The sequence below is a fragment of the Muscardinus avellanarius genome, assembly GCF_963383645.1.
Source record: "Muscardinus avellanarius genome assembly, chromosome: 5".
In the NCBI taxonomy this organism is placed as follows: domain Eukaryota; kingdom Metazoa; phylum Chordata; class Mammalia; order Rodentia; family Gliridae; genus Muscardinus; species Muscardinus avellanarius.
In genome coordinates this window covers 9,266,301-9,286,406 of record NC_137790.1, presented here as the reverse complement: position 1 = coordinate 9,286,406, position 20,106 = coordinate 9,266,301, and the positions used below count along the sequence as shown (strand labels likewise).

The 20,106-nt window shown below is 45.4% G+C and overlaps 1 protein-coding gene across 1 annotated transcript; it reads right to left on the bottom strand.

The window, feature by feature from the left end:
- Positions 1–682: 682 nt before the first annotated feature.
- On the bottom strand, positions 683–18,798 carry SETD4 (SET domain containing 4; the record flags this gene model as incomplete). Its single annotated transcript, XM_080696453.1, has 10 exons — positions 18,702–18,798; positions 16,089–16,184; positions 14,006–14,043; positions 11,119–11,207; positions 9,036–9,465; positions 7,353–7,527; positions 6,409–6,490; positions 5,501–5,581; positions 2,268–2,391; positions 683–826 (listed from the first exon to the last, which is right to left on the bottom strand). The coding sequence occupies exons 1-10, from the start codon at positions 18,772–18,774 to the stop codon at positions 683–685; spliced, it is 1,332 nt and encodes a 443-aa protein (XP_080552579.1). The 5' UTR covers positions 18,775–18,798.
- Between the last annotated feature and the right edge of the window lie 1,308 nt (positions 18,799–20,106).

Here is a 20,106-nt window from a genome sequence, read left to right as displayed (position 1 = left end):
TGGCAAAATTTTCTCCCATTCTGTCAGCTCTCTGTTGAGGTTCCTGATAGTTTCTTTTGCTGTACAGAAGCTCTTCAGTTTCATGCAATCCCATGTATTAACCCACCTTTTAGTTTCTTGTGCCTTTGGGGTCTTGTTGAGAAAGTTTTTACCTGTGCCTATGTGCTGCAGTGTTGGACCTATGTCCACTTCAAGAAACTGCAAGGTCTCCAGTCTGATTTCCAAGTCTTTGATCCATCTTGAATTGACTCTTGTGCAGGATGAGAAAATACGGTTTATTTCCATTTTTCTGCATATGGTTAATCAGTTTTGCCAGTACCATTTATTGAAGAGGCTATCTTTATTTACAGTGTATATTTTTGGCCATAAGTGTGTGGATATGTTCTAAGTCTTCTATTCTTTCCCATTGGTCTATGTGTCTATTTTTGTGCCAATACCATGCTGTTTTTATTACTATGGCTTTGTAGTATAAGTTGAAGGTATTGCAATTCCTCCTGCATGGTTTTTGTTGCTGAGAACTACTTTGGCTATTCTAGGGTTTTTTGTTGTTCCAAATGAATTTAAGGACTGATTTTTCTATGCCTGTGAGGAATGAACTCGGTAATTTAGTGGATATCAACTTAGGCCAGCCCTAGTTTAAGATATGTAAGCCGCAGGCACCACAGGAGGTGGTCAGAGGCACTTAGGAGACGTCAGTAAGATGGCTCTGCAACCTGCTCAGGATCTCAGTGGAGGCCCTGAGAATCCTGAGCTCCTCCATCCACAGTGTTTCCACCAAAGCCAGCTGCTTTAGCAAAGACGCTTTTTCTTCCTTCATGTGAGAAACCTGGAAGTTATTTTTTAATTATTTTTACTGTGATAAGATATAAATGTATCATAAAATTTACCAGCTTAAGCATTTTTAGGGGTGCAGTTCAATGGCATGAAGTACATTCCCACTGTTGTATAATCGTCACTACTAAGATCCAAAGGTTTTTATCACCCCAAACACAAATTCTCTAACCGTTAACAACCCAATTCCTCCCTCTCCGAAGTCCCTGGCAAGCTGTACTTACTGTCTCCCTGCATCGCCCACTCTGGGTGCCTTATGCAAGTGGAGCCACAAAGTATTTGTCCCTGTTTCATTCCACATAATGTCTTCAAGGTTCACGAAGCTTCCTTTTAATCCCCATCATGCTTTCATATAAATGAGCTGATTTCTCATTTAATTAAAATATTTAATAAAGTGAAACATAAAAAAGGTATCTGAAAACCTATTACTATGGGATCATACAATGAGTTTTTATCTGTTTAAAGGTACTGGCATACATGCAGAATCAACCTAACTGTCCATCAGCGTATGAGTGGGTAAGGAAAATGTGGTATTATACACAAAAGAATACTATTCCACTTATTAAAAATGCATAGGTTTTCTGTCATTTGTGACAACGGGTATGAACCCAGAAGATACTGTGTTAAATGAAACAGGCCAGGCGTAGAAAGAGAAAAACTGCATATTTTCATTTATATATAGAATGTAAAAACAATGAACCCATAGAAAAAAGAACAGAATGGTAATTACCAGATACTGGGGTGGGGGAGAGGGACTTGGGAGACATTAATCAAGAGTACCAAATTTCAGATAGATAGGAAGAAAAAGTCCATGAGCCCTACTGTACAACATGATAACCAGCGCTAAGAGTAGTGTGTATATTAGATATGTGAAAAGCGCTAAGGTGGACTTTTAAGGGTTCTCACCACCAGCAAAAACTAAGTGTTTTAAGCCATTCTGACATGTGTGTGTCAAACGTATTGTACTTTATAAATCCAGGCAATTTTTACTTGATTAAAAAGAAAAAAATTTGCAAGGTGTGGTGGCGCACGCTTGTAATCCCCATGCTTGGGAGGCTGAGACAGGAGGATTGCGCAGGTTTGAAGTCAGCCTCAGCTGGCTTAAAAGACCCTGTTTCCAAATAAAATATAAAATAGGTCTGGGAGTGTAACCCAGAGTTGAAGGCCCCTGGGTTCCATCCCTAGTATCACAAAAAGAAAAAAGAAAGAAAGGAAGGAAGGAAGGAAGAAGGAAGGAAGGAAGGAAGGAAGGAAGGAAGGAAGGAAGGAAGGAAGGAAGGAAGGAATTAAAGTATAGGTGGTATAATGTCAAAAGTAAAAAAACAGAAATTACAATAATATTCAGGACACTAAACACTGCTCTTATAAAATCTACAATCCCTAATAACATATATAAAACAAGTAACTCAGTCAAAATACTTCTTTAAGAAAGATACCTTTTGAAGCATAGCAGAAGTCTCCTCTATGAAATAACAGCATATTTTCTGGGCTACATCCAAACTTGTCTTCTCATTTATATCTGAAACTACTTCTCCAAGAAGTATCTTCTTCCAGCATGGACTATAACAAAAATGTCCAATAAGATCATTTCAGCAGGTTCTCCAAAACTAAAGATAACTTTCACACTGCAACACAGCCCACACTTTTTCTCCTATTCTTCCAGAAGTACAATATACTGTGTAATTGTATAAGTTCACTGTATAAGCAGATGCCCTAAAATTTCCACTCAACTTGCAGTTCTTGTGCAGAGCAATAAGATACATTAAGAAGGGAGTGACCAAGCCAGGCATGGTGGCGCACGCTTGTAATCCCAGTACTTGGGAGGCTGAGACAGGGGGATCGAAGGTTCCTGGGCAGCCTCAGCTACTTAGTGAGGCCCTCTGCAACTTAGTGAGACCGTGTTTCAAAATAAAGAATAAAAAATAGGGATGGGATATTGCGTGGAGATAGAATGCCCCTGGTTTTAATCCCCAGTATGAAAGAAAGAGGGGGGGGGGAGGGAGGGAGGAAGGGAAGGGGGAAGGGGAGGGGAGGGGAGGGGAATCGGGTGCTCTCTGCTGACAGGGACTTTACGACCTTGTGTCTGACACACAAGCAAGTGGCGTCACACCCTACCCCACCCCAGAGGTAAAGCAGAGACCAAAAAGGATGGCGGGGACAGGATGGGGCAGCTTGGGGGCCACAGCAGCAAGGACAGACACTGGGAGCTGAGGCACTGGCAGCTCTTGCAGTGACAGATCAACCTGGGACACACTTCAGAAGGCAAAAGCCCTCTGTATGGAGGAGGATCTGGAGCCAAGCCTTTGTCCACATGCAGGGCACTCCACTTTTGCACCGTGCGGGTTTGTAGGAAGCAAGGCTCACTGTGCCGGTGGGGCCAATATTCTGCTGGCGGAAGAAGGCCGGTGTGTCAGGACAGGCACCATGAGAAAGCAGGCTGCCGGCCAGAGGGCGCAAAGCTACACAGCACACCGGGAAGAAGGGGTGGAGTGCAGAACCCGGGGACAGAGGGGCTCAGAATGGAGGGAGACGGCCGCTGCAACCCACGGTCAGGTGCACACAGCCGAAGGTACAGAGGAGCAGCAGACAGGACAGGAAATCAGCTTCAGACGGCTGGGACCTCAAGAGCAGATGAGCGCGCATGGAAGATAACAAAACTTACTGTGCCTAGAAGGGCATTTCATGTGTGACCATTATGTTATTTATTCTTCACAACTACCCAGCAAAGAAAGCACAGTTATTCCATTAGACTCCAAGAAACTGAGACATGGGAAGGCTGGAGACCTCACCCTGGAAACTCACAGGAGGCAGACAGGCATGCACCGTCTGCCAGGCAGAATCCCAGCCATACACTTGTCCTGGGACAGAAGGGACTGCAAGGGAAGAACAGGGGCCCAAGGAGGACCTCTGCTTGGGGGACACCCAGGTGCTTCATTTAAGTTGAAGGGCCCAAAAAGGACTTACGCGTGCCATGTTCAAAGAACCCACACATACATGGACAGACAAGAGACAAAGTAAGACATAAAATGAAGGAGCTGGGAGAACAAGACAAAGAGGAAAGAAAAGAGGCAGCCAGGACCATCCCTGACTCATGGGTGCCAGGATGCCTGGGCACCAGGTGCACCTGGGTGGGCCACAGATTCACCCAGAGTCCTGAACAATAAAAGGAAGGAAACATATCGTTTCCAGAATTCATCATATCTGAAAGATAAAAACCACTTTACCTGCTGAGAGTAAAGGCATCTGTGGCTGACCCTTGAACACTCAGGGGTGAGGGCACTGATACACCGCCTCCACGCAGGTATACATAACCTTTTTTTTTATTGTGGTACTGGGATTGAACCCAGAAGCACTCAACCTCCAAGCTATATCCCCAGCCCAATTTTATTTCTTATTTGGAAACAGGGTCTTAGTAAGTTGCTGAGAGCCTCACTAAGTTGCTGAGGCTGGCCTTGAACTGTGATCCTCCTGTCTCAGCCTTCCAAGTACTGGGATTAACAAACGGCATGTGCCACCATGCCTGGCATAAAGTAATTTTTAAAATAGGTCTCTATGTATTTTATGGTGGTGAATATAAAATAGGCTATTGCCTACATCTCCATGACATCCTTAACATCATCTTAATTTTTTCCACATTTCTAGGCTACACAGTTCATCTGCAAGGCTTTTCAAACTGCCACACCTGTCCAACAAAAGTCCACACATAGATGGACACACGCAGCTCAAGCACATGTTGCTCAAGGGCCCGCTCTACTTCTGGTGCAAAACTAAGGAGAACTTTTACTTTCCAAGTCCTCACTGGAAAGAAGAAAGCAAGGGCACGGGCAGCAAGGACAGGCAGGCCTGCTGAGCACCAGGACCTAGCCTTGGTCCTGAGCAGACTCCTTCACTCCTCCTAGCCACCAGAGGACGGGCCTCACCATCTCCAGGAAGTCCTCCCTCCACGACCAGCCCATGGCCGATGGGCCTGCCAGCCAGCAGACACTGCCAGCGGGGCTGCCAGCCTTGCAGGAGCACTCAGGAGCCCTGTGAGGAGGCACAGCCATGCCAGGGCTTACCCCGCCTCCCCCAGGGGACTGCAGGCTCTCCAGCACAGCCTCCAGATCTGCCCTAGCAGGGCTAGGGCCAGGGTAGGAGCTCTGCCAGGTCCCAGGGAAAACCCACCTACTGGGACTTGCCTCTGTCAGTGTTCACAGTTCTTAAGTATTTACCCTGAACAACTTCTCAGAGCCATGTACTGATTATGATTCTGAAGTCAGAATTCCAGAAATAGTCAATACAAAAAAATAAAACATGAGCCAAGTGTGGTGGTGCACGCCTGTAATCCTAGTACTTGGGAGGTTGAGACAGGAAGATCACGGGTTTGAGGACAGCCTCAGCTACTTAGTGAGACTCATCAACCTAGCAAGGTCATGTTTCCAAATAAGAAGTAAAATCAGGCTGGGAGTGTGGCTCAAAGGTAGAATGCCTCTGCATTCAATCCTCAGTAGCACAAAAATAAATAAATGATAAAATAAAAAATAAAACACACCCTTACATGAAGAAGTTACACAAAAAGAACCAACTCCAACATAAGGTAAGTCCTTTTTCTCTCCACTCAGGTATTTGAATGCAAGCCAAAAACACCCCCAAACTTAGGTCCGGCCTACAGCAACAGTTTATGACTTACAATTTTTCAGCTTCCAGACATAACAACTTAAGAGCCGTGAGTAGCCTCCAAGATGGTCCATCCCATCCAAATGTCAAGTTTCTAAAGTGGAAAAACAAATAACATGTGCATCACTTCATTAGTTCATGACAACAGGACAAAATGGGTGAAGAACCAAACTTTTTTTAAAGGGGTCACAAAACATTATGTTACCCATGAACTTCATAAAAAAGACAAGAGAAAAATAGGTCAGCAGATACGTAAGGATAAAGCCTAAGAAACAGTCCTCTTTTTGAAGTTTTTTTTTTTTTTTTTAAGAATAATAAGCTATTTCCAGTCAATTTTAGTAAGACTGAACTTGGCTGAGCCAGAGCAAGAGGGCACAGCACAAGGTTCACAGCATGTGACCCTGGGGTCACAGCAATGACAGCCACTCAAGCCAGCCTGCTCTCAGGCTCCTGCAGGACCCTTTCAAACTTAATCTTATGCACAAAAGAGCCCTATCCACCTGGCTGGTGTGGGATCGCCCAGCCACCCACTGACCCCAAGAGCCCCAAGATGCTAGGTGACTGGTTCTCCTAAGGCCAAGATACCCTTCAAGAGCCAGTGCCATCCCACCTGACCACAAGCTAAAGGCAAACTCAGGCTCGGCCACCGATCTACACACAGGGGGCTCTACTGTGATACAGTAATATTTCAAACATGCCTCTTATATCCCCAAATGAGCTTCTTTAAAGTGTCTTATACTCCTGTGCCCCCACAACATGGAGCACAATTTTACTGAACCTAGTAAGTCCTTAGTGAATACCTATGTGTCAGCTGATGCAGGGTCTGGAGGTGTCTCATGACTATGGAAACCCTAACACCCTAAATTTTTTCATGAAAACTTTCCAAAGGAATCATTTCAAGAAAGAAAGAAAAATACTTACTCTATAAAGCCATGGTCTTTTAAAATGGAAATCTTTTTATTCATCTGTTTATCTGTTGATGGAAGGTATTTAACAAGCATTTCTACATTAAAAAAAAAAAACAAATTCAGACAGAGACTGAGGGGATAATTCAGACAAAAGTCCCTTCCCTTCTCAACTCATTTGCCTTCCCATAAGCAACCAAGACAAGTATAAACAGTTCTTCCTAATTCACACAAGTCTACTCTTCAAATGCAATTCAATGAGATCAATGTTTAGCTCCCGAAAAGCTGTAAGAAATCCCAAGGCCACAAGACAGAACACCTCAAAGCTCAGTTCACGCTCCAAAACAATCAAAACCAGATTATCAGACCGGGCGCAGTGACACACGCTTGTCATCCCAGCATTCGGGAGGTGGAGACCAGAGGATCCCGGTTCGCAGACAGCCTCAGCTACTTAGCGAGGCTCTTCGCAAGTTGATGAGACCCTGTTTCAAAAATAAAAGACTAAAAAATAGAGCTGCGGGTGTAGCTTGGAGGTAGAAGGCCTCTTGGTCCCATTCCCAGTACCACAAAAAAATTCATTTACTGTTCTCTAATCCTATTCTGCATTCAGGGACAAGGACAATGTTGAAGCACAGATATTTCCATTTCCTTCCATCGATTAGTATAATACTTATTTCCTTAGCAGAATTCCTTTCTTCCAGTCTATCCTCTGACCCAGTGCAATAAAATACTGAGTTCTTCTTACCCTGACCATCAACCAGAGCTTTGCTGTTTTTGTTCAATATTAAAATTATACAGTTACTAAGTGTAAGGCTAGCTCTAACCAAGATAAAAATCAACGATGTGTAAGCATGTTTTCAGGTTTTGTTGTTTTAAAACTCAAAATAACCACACCTCCAAATGATAATAAAACGTCGCTGTTTTAGCAAGATAAATAACGAGAGCCAAGCTGATTCCAACCTCTTGAGACAGACACGCAGGCGTGAGGGTTGTGGGGAGCGACAAAGCCATACTCCAGGAGCAGCCGCTGGTTATCGTGAGGGCCGTAGCAGATGAACACCTCCTCGTGTTTTCTCAAACTCGAAGCTGTTCTAATTTCATAACAGCGAGTCTCCTCATTAAATGCTGCTTCTACCTAAACAGAAAATCGTTAGAGACTATTTTAAGTATAAACTCAAAAGCTGATTAAATTATTGCATTAATTTACATCAGACGCAGCTTCCAAATGCTCATCAATGAACTTAACTGCGTGAGGGAAACGGCCCTTCTCCACATCAGCCTGTTTAATTCACCTCCACCTCATCCACTGGTAGGAGGGAGCCCCCAGGACCTGGGCTCCACACATGACACCCACCATTCACCACCGACACACGACACTGACAGGAGCTGACCTGTGGCGGATCTTCCCAGTTTGGGGGAGAGGACATGGCGGTGCCAACAGTCTTAGCTGTAAAGCCCCATCGTAAATACGTGCAGCTTCCCCAGCCCTGCGTGGTCTCTGCCACAGTGGTTTCTTTCACAATCCTTTGAAACAGCACAAACCATTCCTCGCTCAGGGCCCTGAGGCCACACACCTCAGGCTGCCGCTGTGGCCTTCCGACAGTAGTCTACAAAATCACTTGCTTTGAAGCCTAAATGCACCAAAAGCCCCAAAAGAGAAAAGTCTCACTGATGGGGACTGAGTCACTGTATCTCACATCCCATCGCACTACACATCCCCGACTACTCGCCGACATCAACCACAAAAACATTTGCTCGTCTAGCCTCAGGCTCCTGTGTGTCCAGTGTGAAAAACAAGGCTTTCTAGAAAAGTCACAACTGGACGGGCCATTGTCCCGGGCCTAAGAAAGCACGCAGGACCTCCCTAAGGTCTCCACTCACTGGTACACAGGTCAGCAAGGCACCATCAATATTTTCATGGTGGCTAGTCACGTGAGAGGAGCAGCAGGTGCCTCCACTGTGTATCCTGCGGGGTACTCAGTGCTGTGCCTCCACTGTGTGCCCTGCGGGTACGCACTGCTGTGCCTCCACTGTGTGCCCTGCAGGGTACTCAGTGCTGTGCCTCACAGGTGAGCCAGGGCGCCCTCCTCCTTCCCCCACACCAGGCTTTCACCGCAGCACACCTGCACATACACACCACAGAGGCGAGGGCTGGGGAGGCCTGGGACTGTCTCCCCACTACTGCCCCATTCGTGCACACTTACTGAACACCTGCAGTGCCAGGCCCCGCAGAGCTCTCTGGTTATAAAGAGGAACAGACAAGTCCCCACCCCCAAGGTTCTGGGAAAGGAGCATGAGTGAGGAAGCAAGGCGAGTGTTCTACGCGGGCCTCAAAGTGCAAAGGGAGGAAGGGAGATAAGCAAGGCCTTGGCCTGAGTCTGGAAGGAGCCAGAAGGAAGGACTCTGGCCACAGGCAGGGAGAAGGGCAGCAAGGGACACGGCCGGGCTGCAGGCCTGGAAGGCAGAGTGGAGAAAAGACAGGGGAAGCATGCTAGGATGACGAGGGGGTCAGCAGGAAAGGCCGGGCAAGCCTGAAGACAGGTCGGTCTAGCACACTGACTAGAAGCCAGCTATTCAACGTCCCAGGCTCTACACGCTGGGATCTTCCTATGGAAACAGAGGGTGTCCCTGCCAGCTTCTCACCTGGACGTGCGGGCTGTGGTTCAGCAGATCCAGGTAGGGAGCGAGCGCACAGGTGTCTGGCTCAGCAGAGAGGCACTCCCGCCTCCTGGGCCTCAGGTACACGGCCCTGGTGTTGACAGTGCACCAGGCCCACAGGAGGGCGCTGTGGCTGAAGATGCTGTCGACGGCCTCCGCAAACAGAGGCTGCAGGGAGGAGAAGAAGCCTCTGGAGGAGGCAAAGAGCTCCTGCAGGCTGGCTCTCTGCTCCTCAGCCTTTGCTCTTAAAGGCCTGGGAAGAAGATTCAGCACTTCGGGCTCCCAGCACACAGGACAGGTGTAGGTCTTAGGTAAAATCTCCAGGTAGGGCTTCCAGAGAGACCAGTTCCCAGCATGTTTTTCTGAAACTAAGAAGGTACACAGCACGAGCAGAGGAGACGGACGCGGCTTCCACCTTTTAATTAAAGACAGGTTGAAGAAATTACTTTTAGTTGCAACATGGAATGCGCTAAGTGGCTTGGTCTGCCGCCAGAGGGGCTGTGCTCCATCGTCAAGGCACACTAGGTTGACGGAGAGCGGCCAGAGCTACCACCTTGCTTAAGGCTCTTCCCACCCAAGTGAAGCCCAGCCAAGGGCGACTGCAAGCCACACTGATGTGTCAGGAGCGCGCGCTCAACACAGACTCCACCACGGTTTACAAAACACCTTTATAAAAAAGCCCATTTCATTCCAACTTGGTTCTCCTGTTTGAAGGTTTTGTCTTAAGCCCATTTGTTTCACTTGGGTTAAAATGTAAACTACAGTGGGGAAACACTGGTGAACAGAACCTAGACCTACACCATCTAATACAGTGACCACTGGGTACACAAAGATACCTAGACTACTCAGAATTAAGTTGGTGTTTAAAATTCACTTCCTTAGTAAGACAAGTCACATGTCAGGTACTCAAAAGCCACTTCTGATGACTGGCCATCATATGAAACAGTCAAAACAATCAGCTCTGTCACTGTACAAAGTTCTACAGGACCGCACCAACTCGGCTGGAAACTGAGAGCTCGTAACGTACCTGGGGCCAGCAACGTGCTCTATCAGACTGTATAATACTGCTTTGCATAGTTACCAATAAGGTATCACATGTGGCATAAATAAATTTGGAAAAGGTTGTCTTTAATCTTTCAGTGTCTAGATATGTTCTACTCAAGACAAAAATGATTCAGAAAAGGTGAATCCTAAGAGCACCCTGTAAAGACACAAGGGAGGGAAAGTCCAGAGCTGACCTGGGGTAAGAAACAGCTCATTCAAGCCAGGTGTGGTGGCGCACACCTGTAATCCCAATACTTGGAGGCTGAGACAGGAGGATCACAGGTTCTCAGCCAGCCTCACAGCTACTTAGTGAGGCCTTCCACAACTTAGTGAGACCCTGTTTCAAAATAAAGAATAAAAAATGGGCTGGGGGTATAGCTCAGAGGTAGAACATCCCTGGGTTCAAGCCCCAGTACCACATTAAAAAAAAAAGAAAAAAAAGAAACAGCTCCCTCTCCCAACACTCCTGATTTAGAAACCCCTCTGCTGGGGCTCTCACTCATCCTGCCCTCAGCAGGCCCAGCACCAAGGCCACCAGAAGGCGCACTGGAAAACAGTCCTCAGCCTTCCCAGCTCCACGTCACCTCCTCTCTTCTGTGCCTAAAGAAAATGAATTCTTTCATGATGGCAAGACTCCTCAGAGTGGAGAAAAAATTTCAAGAAAATACAATAGGATTCGGCTAAAGAAAGAGTTAAGTAACATCTGTCAATACCTACTACAATTGGAAAGACCAACTTCTGGGAGTCAGGGCATTCCATGTGTATTTACAGATTCTGTCCCAGTTAACCTTCATCTCCTAGTTACGTGGGGTCAGGACTCACCCATATCCCAGACAGCCAACTCCAGACCTCACAGATGCCGTTTACAGTGCATGAAGAGCAGCCTCCTATTTGATTTAAAGTATTTATTAGCTGGACACGGGTCTGGGTCCTACGGAACTGTCACTTAGACATGACATTTGCCAGCGCCAGAGGCTTCTGAGGAGAAGCGCGGGTGCCAGGTGAGCATGATGTGGTCACTTACTTAGCAATGTACGTCCCTAAGTAGCTTCCGATCACCGTGTCCGTGGTGAGCAGGCAGCTCTCAGGCAGTGAAATAATCATTTGTCCCTCCTTGACAAAAAGAAAGGAAAGTTTAGGACACCCTTGCTTTGAAGGGCCCATGACTGTGAGCTTTGTAAAGTCTCTGCTGCCACAGTCATCTACCAAGAAGCCCCTTTAACCCAACCACTAGCCGGGAGCCCCCAGCGGCCGCTCCTGACCCCTGAGCCAGCAGATTCAGGCAGGGCTGCTCCACCGCAAGGCTCCAGGACCCCCACAGCAAGGCCCCAGGACCCCCACCACAAGGCAGGACAGGACTGAGTCCCACCAGTCCACCACGCAGTGGAAGGGAACATTGGAACACCTGACAACTCAATCATACTGTTCTTTCACAACTGTGCTATCGGAGGAACAGGCAGAAACTACTCAAAAAAGTTCCATCCAGTGAAGCCCTGTACCGTGGCACACAGTTGCAGTTCCAACTGTTCAGGAGACTGAGACAGGAGGGTCACCTGAGCTGCGCAGCCCAGACGACATTGTGAGGCCTGTCTCTTAAAAAAAAATCGTGCGGTGAAATCCTAGTGGCCACGCCTCCTCTCTACATGGCAAGACGTGTGGCAGCTGGCTAAAGAAGGGCGGCCCAGCCTGCCCAGCAGGATCTACATGCCACTTGCAAACGTTTTCAGCTTCTCTTACTCATGGAAGCACAGGGGGGAAATGAAAATAGAAGGCAGCAGACACCAGTAAGAGACACCAACGAGAACTCTGAGAAGCAAGCAGATCCACCTGCATTTTGACTGGCATCTGAGTTGGCTAAAAATCAGCCCAAGGTCTCTGGGGCTCAAATTCCGCTTTCTGAAGCCATAAAGTAAGATTGATCTGGATGACTGTGGTAGAATCCGCTAGCTCTGATATTCTATGACTTGCTGATTTTAAAAAGCATTTAATAAAACACCCTGTATCTAACTGTATATCTTCTTATCAAATACTTCAAACTGTACCGTTAAGACCTGCGCATTTCACCACACTTAAAAAATGTCTCTACTTTCAAAAAGTTTAATTAAAAAGCTATATTCTGCCGGGCGTGGTGGCCACGCTTGTAATCCCCACTCTTGGGAGGCAGAAACAAGAGGATCGCGCAGGTTCGTAGCCAGGCTCGCTGGCTTAGGAGACCCTGTTTCCAAATAAAAATATAAAAAAAATAGGTGTGGGAGTGTAGCCCGGAGGTAGAAGGACTTCCAGGAACCCCAGTACCACCAAAAAATAAAAAATTAAAAAAAAAACTATATTTGAAAGTCCATATGGGACAAATGCCAATTATTTCATGATCTCAAAAAAACATACTTTTTCCCAAATTCTGCCTCAAAATAGGTCAATTATACCCTTCTGAAAATATAAAAATATTGCACAATGTAATGGGAATACTATTAAAATATATGCATAAACATCATTAAAGTGGTTAACTGACTTTAAAACAAATTAAATTATGAAATTAGAAATAAATTTAGGGCTGGGAGTGGTGGCTCACACTTGTAATCCCAGCATTTGGGCTTAGAAAGGAGGACCTCAGTTTCGCGGACAGCCTCAGCTACTTAGTGAGGCCCTTTGCAACTCAGTCAGACGCTGTTTCAAAATAAAGCATAAAAAATAGTGCTGAGTGTAGCTCGGAGGTAGAGTACCCCTGGATTCCATCCCCAGTACCACAAAAAAGAAAGGGCCTGGAGCTATAGCCCAATGGCAGAGCATAAGCTTAGCATGCACAAGGCCCTAGCTTAAATATCTGACACCAAAGATGTTAATAAAATAAATAATTTTTAGTAACTTTAGATAAAGAATCAATTTCTAGCTTTACCAAAACATGTGTATTAGATAATGCTTTAAAATGTCATGGAAGCCGGGCATAGTGGTACACACTTATAATCCCAGCATTTAGGAAGCTGAGAAGGAGGGGCACAGTTCATGGACAGCCTCAGCTACTAGTTGCAGAGTGAGGTACTCTGCAACTCAATGAGACCCTGTTTCAAAATAAAGAATAAAAAATAAATAAGTAAAAGTAAAATGCCATGGAAAATACTAAAAGGGCCCTTGAAGATCATCTATCTGGCTGACCTCCTCATTTTCTAGGTGAGGAGACAGAAGCCAAAAGGTCTGGAGTCTTCTTCCGGGCCCTATAGTTGGAACAACTCTGGCTGGACTCCCAGACCTTCCCCGCAGCTCAGGCCCTGCTTCCCATACTGTGGAGGGCTCCCTTGGCACCCTGACCATGTGATCTGAGTCCTACAGCTTGATACCGCAGAGCATGGCCTACTCCAACATGCCTTTCCTCCTTCTCTCCTCCTCCATCTCCTCCTCCTCCTCCTCCTCCTCTTCCTCCTCCTCCTCCTCCTCCTCTTCCTCCTCCTCTTCCTCCTGAGTGACATTTCAGGGCAAAGGGCCAGGGAACGGATGGCACACCTTCCCCTCCTAGGCAGCTACTGGGTGAGTAGCCTAGGAGGCAAGGCTAGGGGGCCCTGGAAGGGAGGGCCCTGCACTTCCTCTCCCTTTCTCCCAGTGACTGCTCATACGAGAGCCTCCAACAGGCTTAGGGGGACAGAGAGCTGGAAGGAGTCAGCATCTCCAAGGGCAGGGGATCAGCTCCCTCCAGGCTTATTTATTTAAATGACAGCAAAATAAACTTCCTGCTATTTAAGCACCAAGACTTCTTGGTTTGTCTTTTATGTGCAGCAAACTTAATCCTACTTGACAGAACTGTCATCAAACACATCCATTAGGTAAGTAAGAGAAAGAGCTGCAGGTCTAAAGTATTTCTAATTCATTTGATTTGAGGCAAAGTCTATACTGGGTTTCAAGGATAAAAGAGAAGTCCTCACCCTCAGACATGTTTTGCTCATCAGCCCTCTTCCCGTACCTAGAAAAGCAAAGACAGAAAAAGGGTAAATCCAATTGCACCTTCAAGGTCTTAGAGATCCCAACTGAACGAAAAATGCGGATGAGCTTCAGAGTTACACACAGCTAAAGCTGGGCCTCTCAGTCTTTGACTCCTAGGCTTACCCGGTGGTCAGGAAGCTCTTCTAGAAAGCGTCCTGATCTCCTGGTGGGAGTATAGTCCTTTAGGGCAGGCCAAGGCTCAAGGTTGAGGCCTAACTGGGCAAAGCATACCCCCGACAGGATTTTCTCTTGGTCACAGGCTGAAGAACTTCACATGGTTTCACCTGAGTGTGTGGCTTTTCCTGACTGTTCTTTGTCTCAGGTAAACATTCTACTGGACGTTGGGAACAATGGTTCACAATACTTGGAAAGGCCCTAACTGAAAACAGCTATGTGACAGCTGTCAGAACCAAAATGAAGTCACTGGCGTCAATCCCATGAAAGAGAGCCAGAGAAGGCCATGTCAGGATGTCCCCACACCAGACTGCCTGATAATAAAGCTATCACGAAAGATTCCATCAAGCCAACCTCACTGGAAAATACTTCTGCTAGGATAACTGCTCAGCAATTGTCTGCTCAGCCTTGGAATGACTCCACCCTCCTTACTGATCCTTGCAGCCAGTGATAACTGTTTCAAAACAGCTTGCCAACTCTCCTCATTTACCTTTAAAAACTCTTGTTTCCCACACCTACAGTTCAGGACGGCATGGCTAGGACATACTACAATGCCCCCGGTCCTGACTGGACTCTGCCTTGGAGAGCCACTCTCTCTTGTCATTTCAACAGAGGGCTGAAATGAAGTATCTTAGCCAAAGTCACCACATGTAACAGACTCTTGTGGAACAATGTATACACGTTACCTCATTGGCTAGGGACACACATAAGAAATTATTTATCTCGGGAAATATAAGAGGACGTTAATTTGCTCGAAGTTCAATTACCTACTAGATGCCTGAATGATGCTAAAGGCCGGAGGGAGCGCTCCATGGCATAAGTTTAAGTTTCCCATAAGGTAAAGTATCTGCAGCCCGCCCAGTCAAGTAGAGTTTGAGAGCCCTGTCACACAATCCTCCATGTGGCAGCAGACCCCGGGCTCCTTGGAGAGCACTCTATGGTTGTCTCCAGCCACGCGTGGGCACAGTGGGCTGACCTTGTATGCAGGAACACGCCAAAAGCAAGCTGCCCAACTTCTGTGAGCAACTTACAGAAAAGAAATGTGGATCTCACCTCTGTAGTAGCTCTTCAGTGTCCAGAAAATAAGTCAAACCACCTGGGCTTGGCTACGTTTAGGATATAAAGTTCTGTGACTACCTGGCACCCACCGCGCTCCTCCTCCAACACCTGGGGAGCAGGACTGTCCCTCAGGTGAGGGGCACCATTTGCTGAGACCCCCAAGGGCTCCTCTCCTGGAACCATACCACCCGAAGGGGAACAAGCACTCAACTGGCTGGCTGGAGCCTCTCTCTCCCTTAGAAAACTACTCGTGCTCACTGGGGCCTGGGACAATCCCAACAGCCTGCAAGGAGTGGAAACTCCATGAACCTTCCTCAGGGATGGGACCAGCACACCTGCAGCCGTGTTCCTCAGATGGCTGTCCTGCGAGGACCCAGCAAAGGTTCCAAGACGCCTGCACTTCTGCTGAGCAGACCACTTAGCTTAGTGCCCAGACACTCGCATCCAGGGCACTGACCCCACCAACTGCGTGGGCTGCTGGAGACAGGACTCAAGTGCGCAGCTCCTGCCAGCAAGTGCAGGTGTTATAACACCTTCTTGGTACCCTAACTCATGGCATCATCCTCTTTTTTAATTTTTCATTTCCTGTCATCATCATCTCATTTCTCTTCACAGGCCACTTTCATATACTTCACACAAGGTGAACTACAAACATTTATCACAGCTACAAGACAGAGATCCCAGCGAGCACACAGGCTGAAAGTGCACCCAGAGAGAGCAGGGCTAGAGAGAACGCTCAAGCTTTCCACAGCTGCGCTCCAGAAAGGGCAGGCGAGCCGATGCACCGCTTACCTGGGAAACGGGCAGGTACTAAGTTCCTGTCTTCAAAGGCCCTATCTTTCAACCATTTCTTCAGCTCTATAAATTCAGATTTGTAGCTCTCATTCACTAATCAGGAGAGGAGAAAACAACTGCGCATTAAATCACTGTATAATCAGTCTATCATCTTAAAAGAGTATCTTTGATAAACTCTATTAAATGGACAGATCACAAAAAGAAATAAACTTTAATTTAAAAAAAAAAACCACTGATGAGCCGGGTGCTGTGATGTAACACTTGTAATATCAGTACTTGGGAGGCTGAGACAGGAGGACCGTAAGCTCGCAGCCAGCCTCAGCTGCTTAGTAATGCCCTCCATAACTTAGTGAGACCGTTTCAAAATGAAGAATAAAAACAAAAATAGGGCTAGAAGTGTGGCTTGGAGGGAGAATGCCCCTGGGTTCAACCCCTAGTAAAAAACTGTTAAGGTAAGTTGAAACAGCAAAACCAGCCAGACATGGTAGCGCACCCTTGTAATAACAGCATTTGAGAGACTGAGACAGGAGGATCGTGATTCAAGGACTATTCAGTTACTTAGTGAAGCCCTGTGCAGCTCAGTGAGACCCTGTTTCAAAACTAAGAATAAAAAATAGGGCTGGAGGTGCAGACTGGAGGTAGAATGCCCCTGGGTTCAAACCTCAGTACCACAAAAATAAATAAATAAATAAGCACACAGCTGCACTGTTGAGCATTTTAAAAGATGAAAAAAAGTTTTTCAGGAAATTCAACATCCATCCTGATGAAAATTCTAAGCTGATTAACACAGAAGGAAACTTCTCAACCCAGGAAATAAAACCTAACAAAAGACATTCAGCTAATATATTTCATGATTAAAAGGTGAATGCTTTCCTTTAAGATAAAAATAAGAGATAGTCTCCCCATTTTAATTTCATACCATACTATGGCAAGAAAAAAAATCAATAAAACAAATCAAATGGAGAAAGGGGTAAAACTGTCCTTATTCTCAGGAGCCACGAGCACCTATGTAGAAAACTCAACGGGAGTCTACAAAACAGCAGCCGAAAACCAAGTGCAAAAGCACATGCCAGCAACCCCAGCAGGAGAAATGGTGGTTAAGCCATCCTGGGCAACAGAAAGAACCCATCTCAAAGAAAATAAAAAATAAACTACCAAAATAACTTGTTCAATATCAATATATAAAAATCAATGGTATTTCTATACATGAACAATAGCCCAAAATTTACATTTAAAAAACTATAATTCACCGGGCTTGGTGGCGCACGCTTGTAATCCCAGCATTCGGGAGGCTGAAACCTGAGGATCGCGGTTCACGGACAGCCTCGGCTACTTAGTGAGGCCCTCCGCAACTTACTGAGACCCAGTTTAAAAAATAAAGAATAAAAAATAGGGCAGGGGGTGTAGCTCGGAGGTCGAATGCCCCTGGGTTCCGTCCCCAGACCCACAAAAAAAAAACAAAACTATAATTCATAAATAGCACCAAAAACACAAAATTCTAAACAGATAAACCTAATAAAATGCTGGTGAGGATGTGGAGAAGTGGAAACTCTAAAACACTGTTGGTAGCCGGGCATGGTGGCACATGCTTGTAATCCCTGTGCTTGGGAGGCGGAGACAGGAGGATAACGCTGGTTCGGAGCCAGCCGCGCTGGCTTAAGAGACCCTGTTTCCAAATAAAAAGTGTAAAATAGGTCTGGGAGTGAGGACCATCGGTAGAAGGGCTTCCAGGAACCCCAGTACCACCAAAAAATAAAAAAATAAAAAATAAAATAAAAGCCGGGCGTGGTGGCGCACGCTTGTAATCCCCGCGCTTGGGAGGCAGAGACAGGAGGATCGCACTGGTTCGAAGCCAGCTGCGCGCGCTGGCTTAGGAGACCCTGTTTCCAAATAAAAATGTAAAAAGAGGTCTGGGAGTGTAGCCCGGAGGTAGAAGGGCTTCCAGGAACCCCAGTACCACCAAAAAATAAAAATAAAAATAAAAAAATAAAATAAAATAAAACAAAACATTGTTGGTAGGACTACAAATTAGTGCGACCACTTTGGAAAACGTATGGAGGATCCTCAGAAGAATGAGAACAAACTTACCACAAAAAACTTACCACAAAAAATAAGAAATCAGATGCTCTCCCTAATATGAGAAAGCTAGGGAAAAATGGGTTGTAGGAGGAACTCTAGACAAAGGAGAAGATTCTACAGATGAGCAAATAAGGCAAACTAACTGAGGGGATGGGAGGAGGAAGAGGGAAATTCTCTAATGCACATGATGTACATTAACATACATATCAATGCCAATCACTGAGCCAAGCATGAGAAGGAAGGAGGAGAGGGAAAGGGGCGGGAATCAGGTAATTGGGTGATGTGTGCATGTATGCCTCCACCATCTTGTGCCCATTAAGATGTATGACTACCATGCACCAATAAAAAAACTAAAAAATAAATAAATAAAAGATATGTAGCACCTAAACAACATGAAACCCTGGAAAAGTATTCCTTTAAGAAATACTCATTTTGAACATTGTTTGCGACCCTTTGAGAAGAGTTATGCCATTCAACAAAAGAATTCTTTTTTAATCACTGCCATGAAAAAAAAACAAAACAAAACTGTACCTCCTCTTGATTCAGACCTTCGGAAGAGTTTTCGCCTCCTGATCCGGCCTGTTCTCCCTCTTCCCTTGCGCATGCTAAAACTGTAGTTTCTGTGTAGATGCCCAGCCTAAAATAAAAAACATTTCTTTGCCTTATTTTCCAGTTTGTGTGATATATTTGTCCTTCGTACCTTTGAATATACAAATGTGTATTTTGCAAACTTCCTCTAAAGTGTTCTTGTATGTGAACTGTCTATTCCATGAGCTAATCAGGATTCCTACAATAATGGCAAGCCTCCTCTATGAGTCTTCCAAAACAGTTTTATCTGGATGACCTACTGAATGCTGATTACGCACAGAAATTCTTAGTCACAAAAGTATGCTGAGGTGACTTACATGTCTCAATCCTAATCAACTTTTACTAAAGCATCAATTTATATTAACTATACCAAAAATAAATGGTAGCTATTAAACCCCCATTCCATAAGAAGTTATAGGCAAATAAACATGTATATGTTATATATATATGTATATATTGTGTGTATATATACATACACCTATATATGTATATATACATATGTGTGTATACATGTGTGTGTATACACACACACACACACACACATATACCTATATCCCCTTTCAATGTAGACAGTGTTTTGTTCTCAGATACCAGGACTTTGAAATATAATCCAGTGGGTGCTTGCAACAGATGAAAGAATGGAAGCGCCAAGAAAGAAAACCAAAGATAAGATCTAAAATGACACTGGAGCTTCTCCATGGTACTTCCATAAAAGAATAGGAGAGAAATCCATTAAACACATTAGCATGATACAGGAGAGAGCGTGCAGCCATTCATAGGAATTAACAGCAACTAATATAGCCATTTTTAGGAAGATATCCTAATATGCTAAAACATCCAAACATATTAAGTAAAAAGAGTGAAGTTGTAAGGCATTATAACTTACAGTATGCTTTTTGGATTTGGCTTTGAGCACATTATGTTTATATTATTTATCCTCAGGCTTAATAAGAGGACTTAGGATGGTTATTTGAAAGTGTGCTAAAGGGGGCATGGTGTCCCATGCTTCTAATCCCAGCATTTGGAAGGCTGAGACAGGAGGATCACGGTTCAGTTCCGGACAGCCTCGGCTACTACTTAGTGAGGCCCTTTGCAACTCATTGAGACCCTGTCTCAAAATAAAGAATCAAAATTAGGGCTGGGGGTGTCTCTCGGAGGTAGAATGCCCCTGGGTTCCATCCCCAGTACTGCCAAAAAAAAAAAAGAAATGTGCCAAAGGGAGAGTTATTGCACTATTATTTTTAATGACTCCTGTTCTGTGATTTATATATGTATGAGTACATACGGGAAACCTTACTTACATGTTGTGTATTTTAACGATATGTCTGGTATTCAGATCTACATCCTA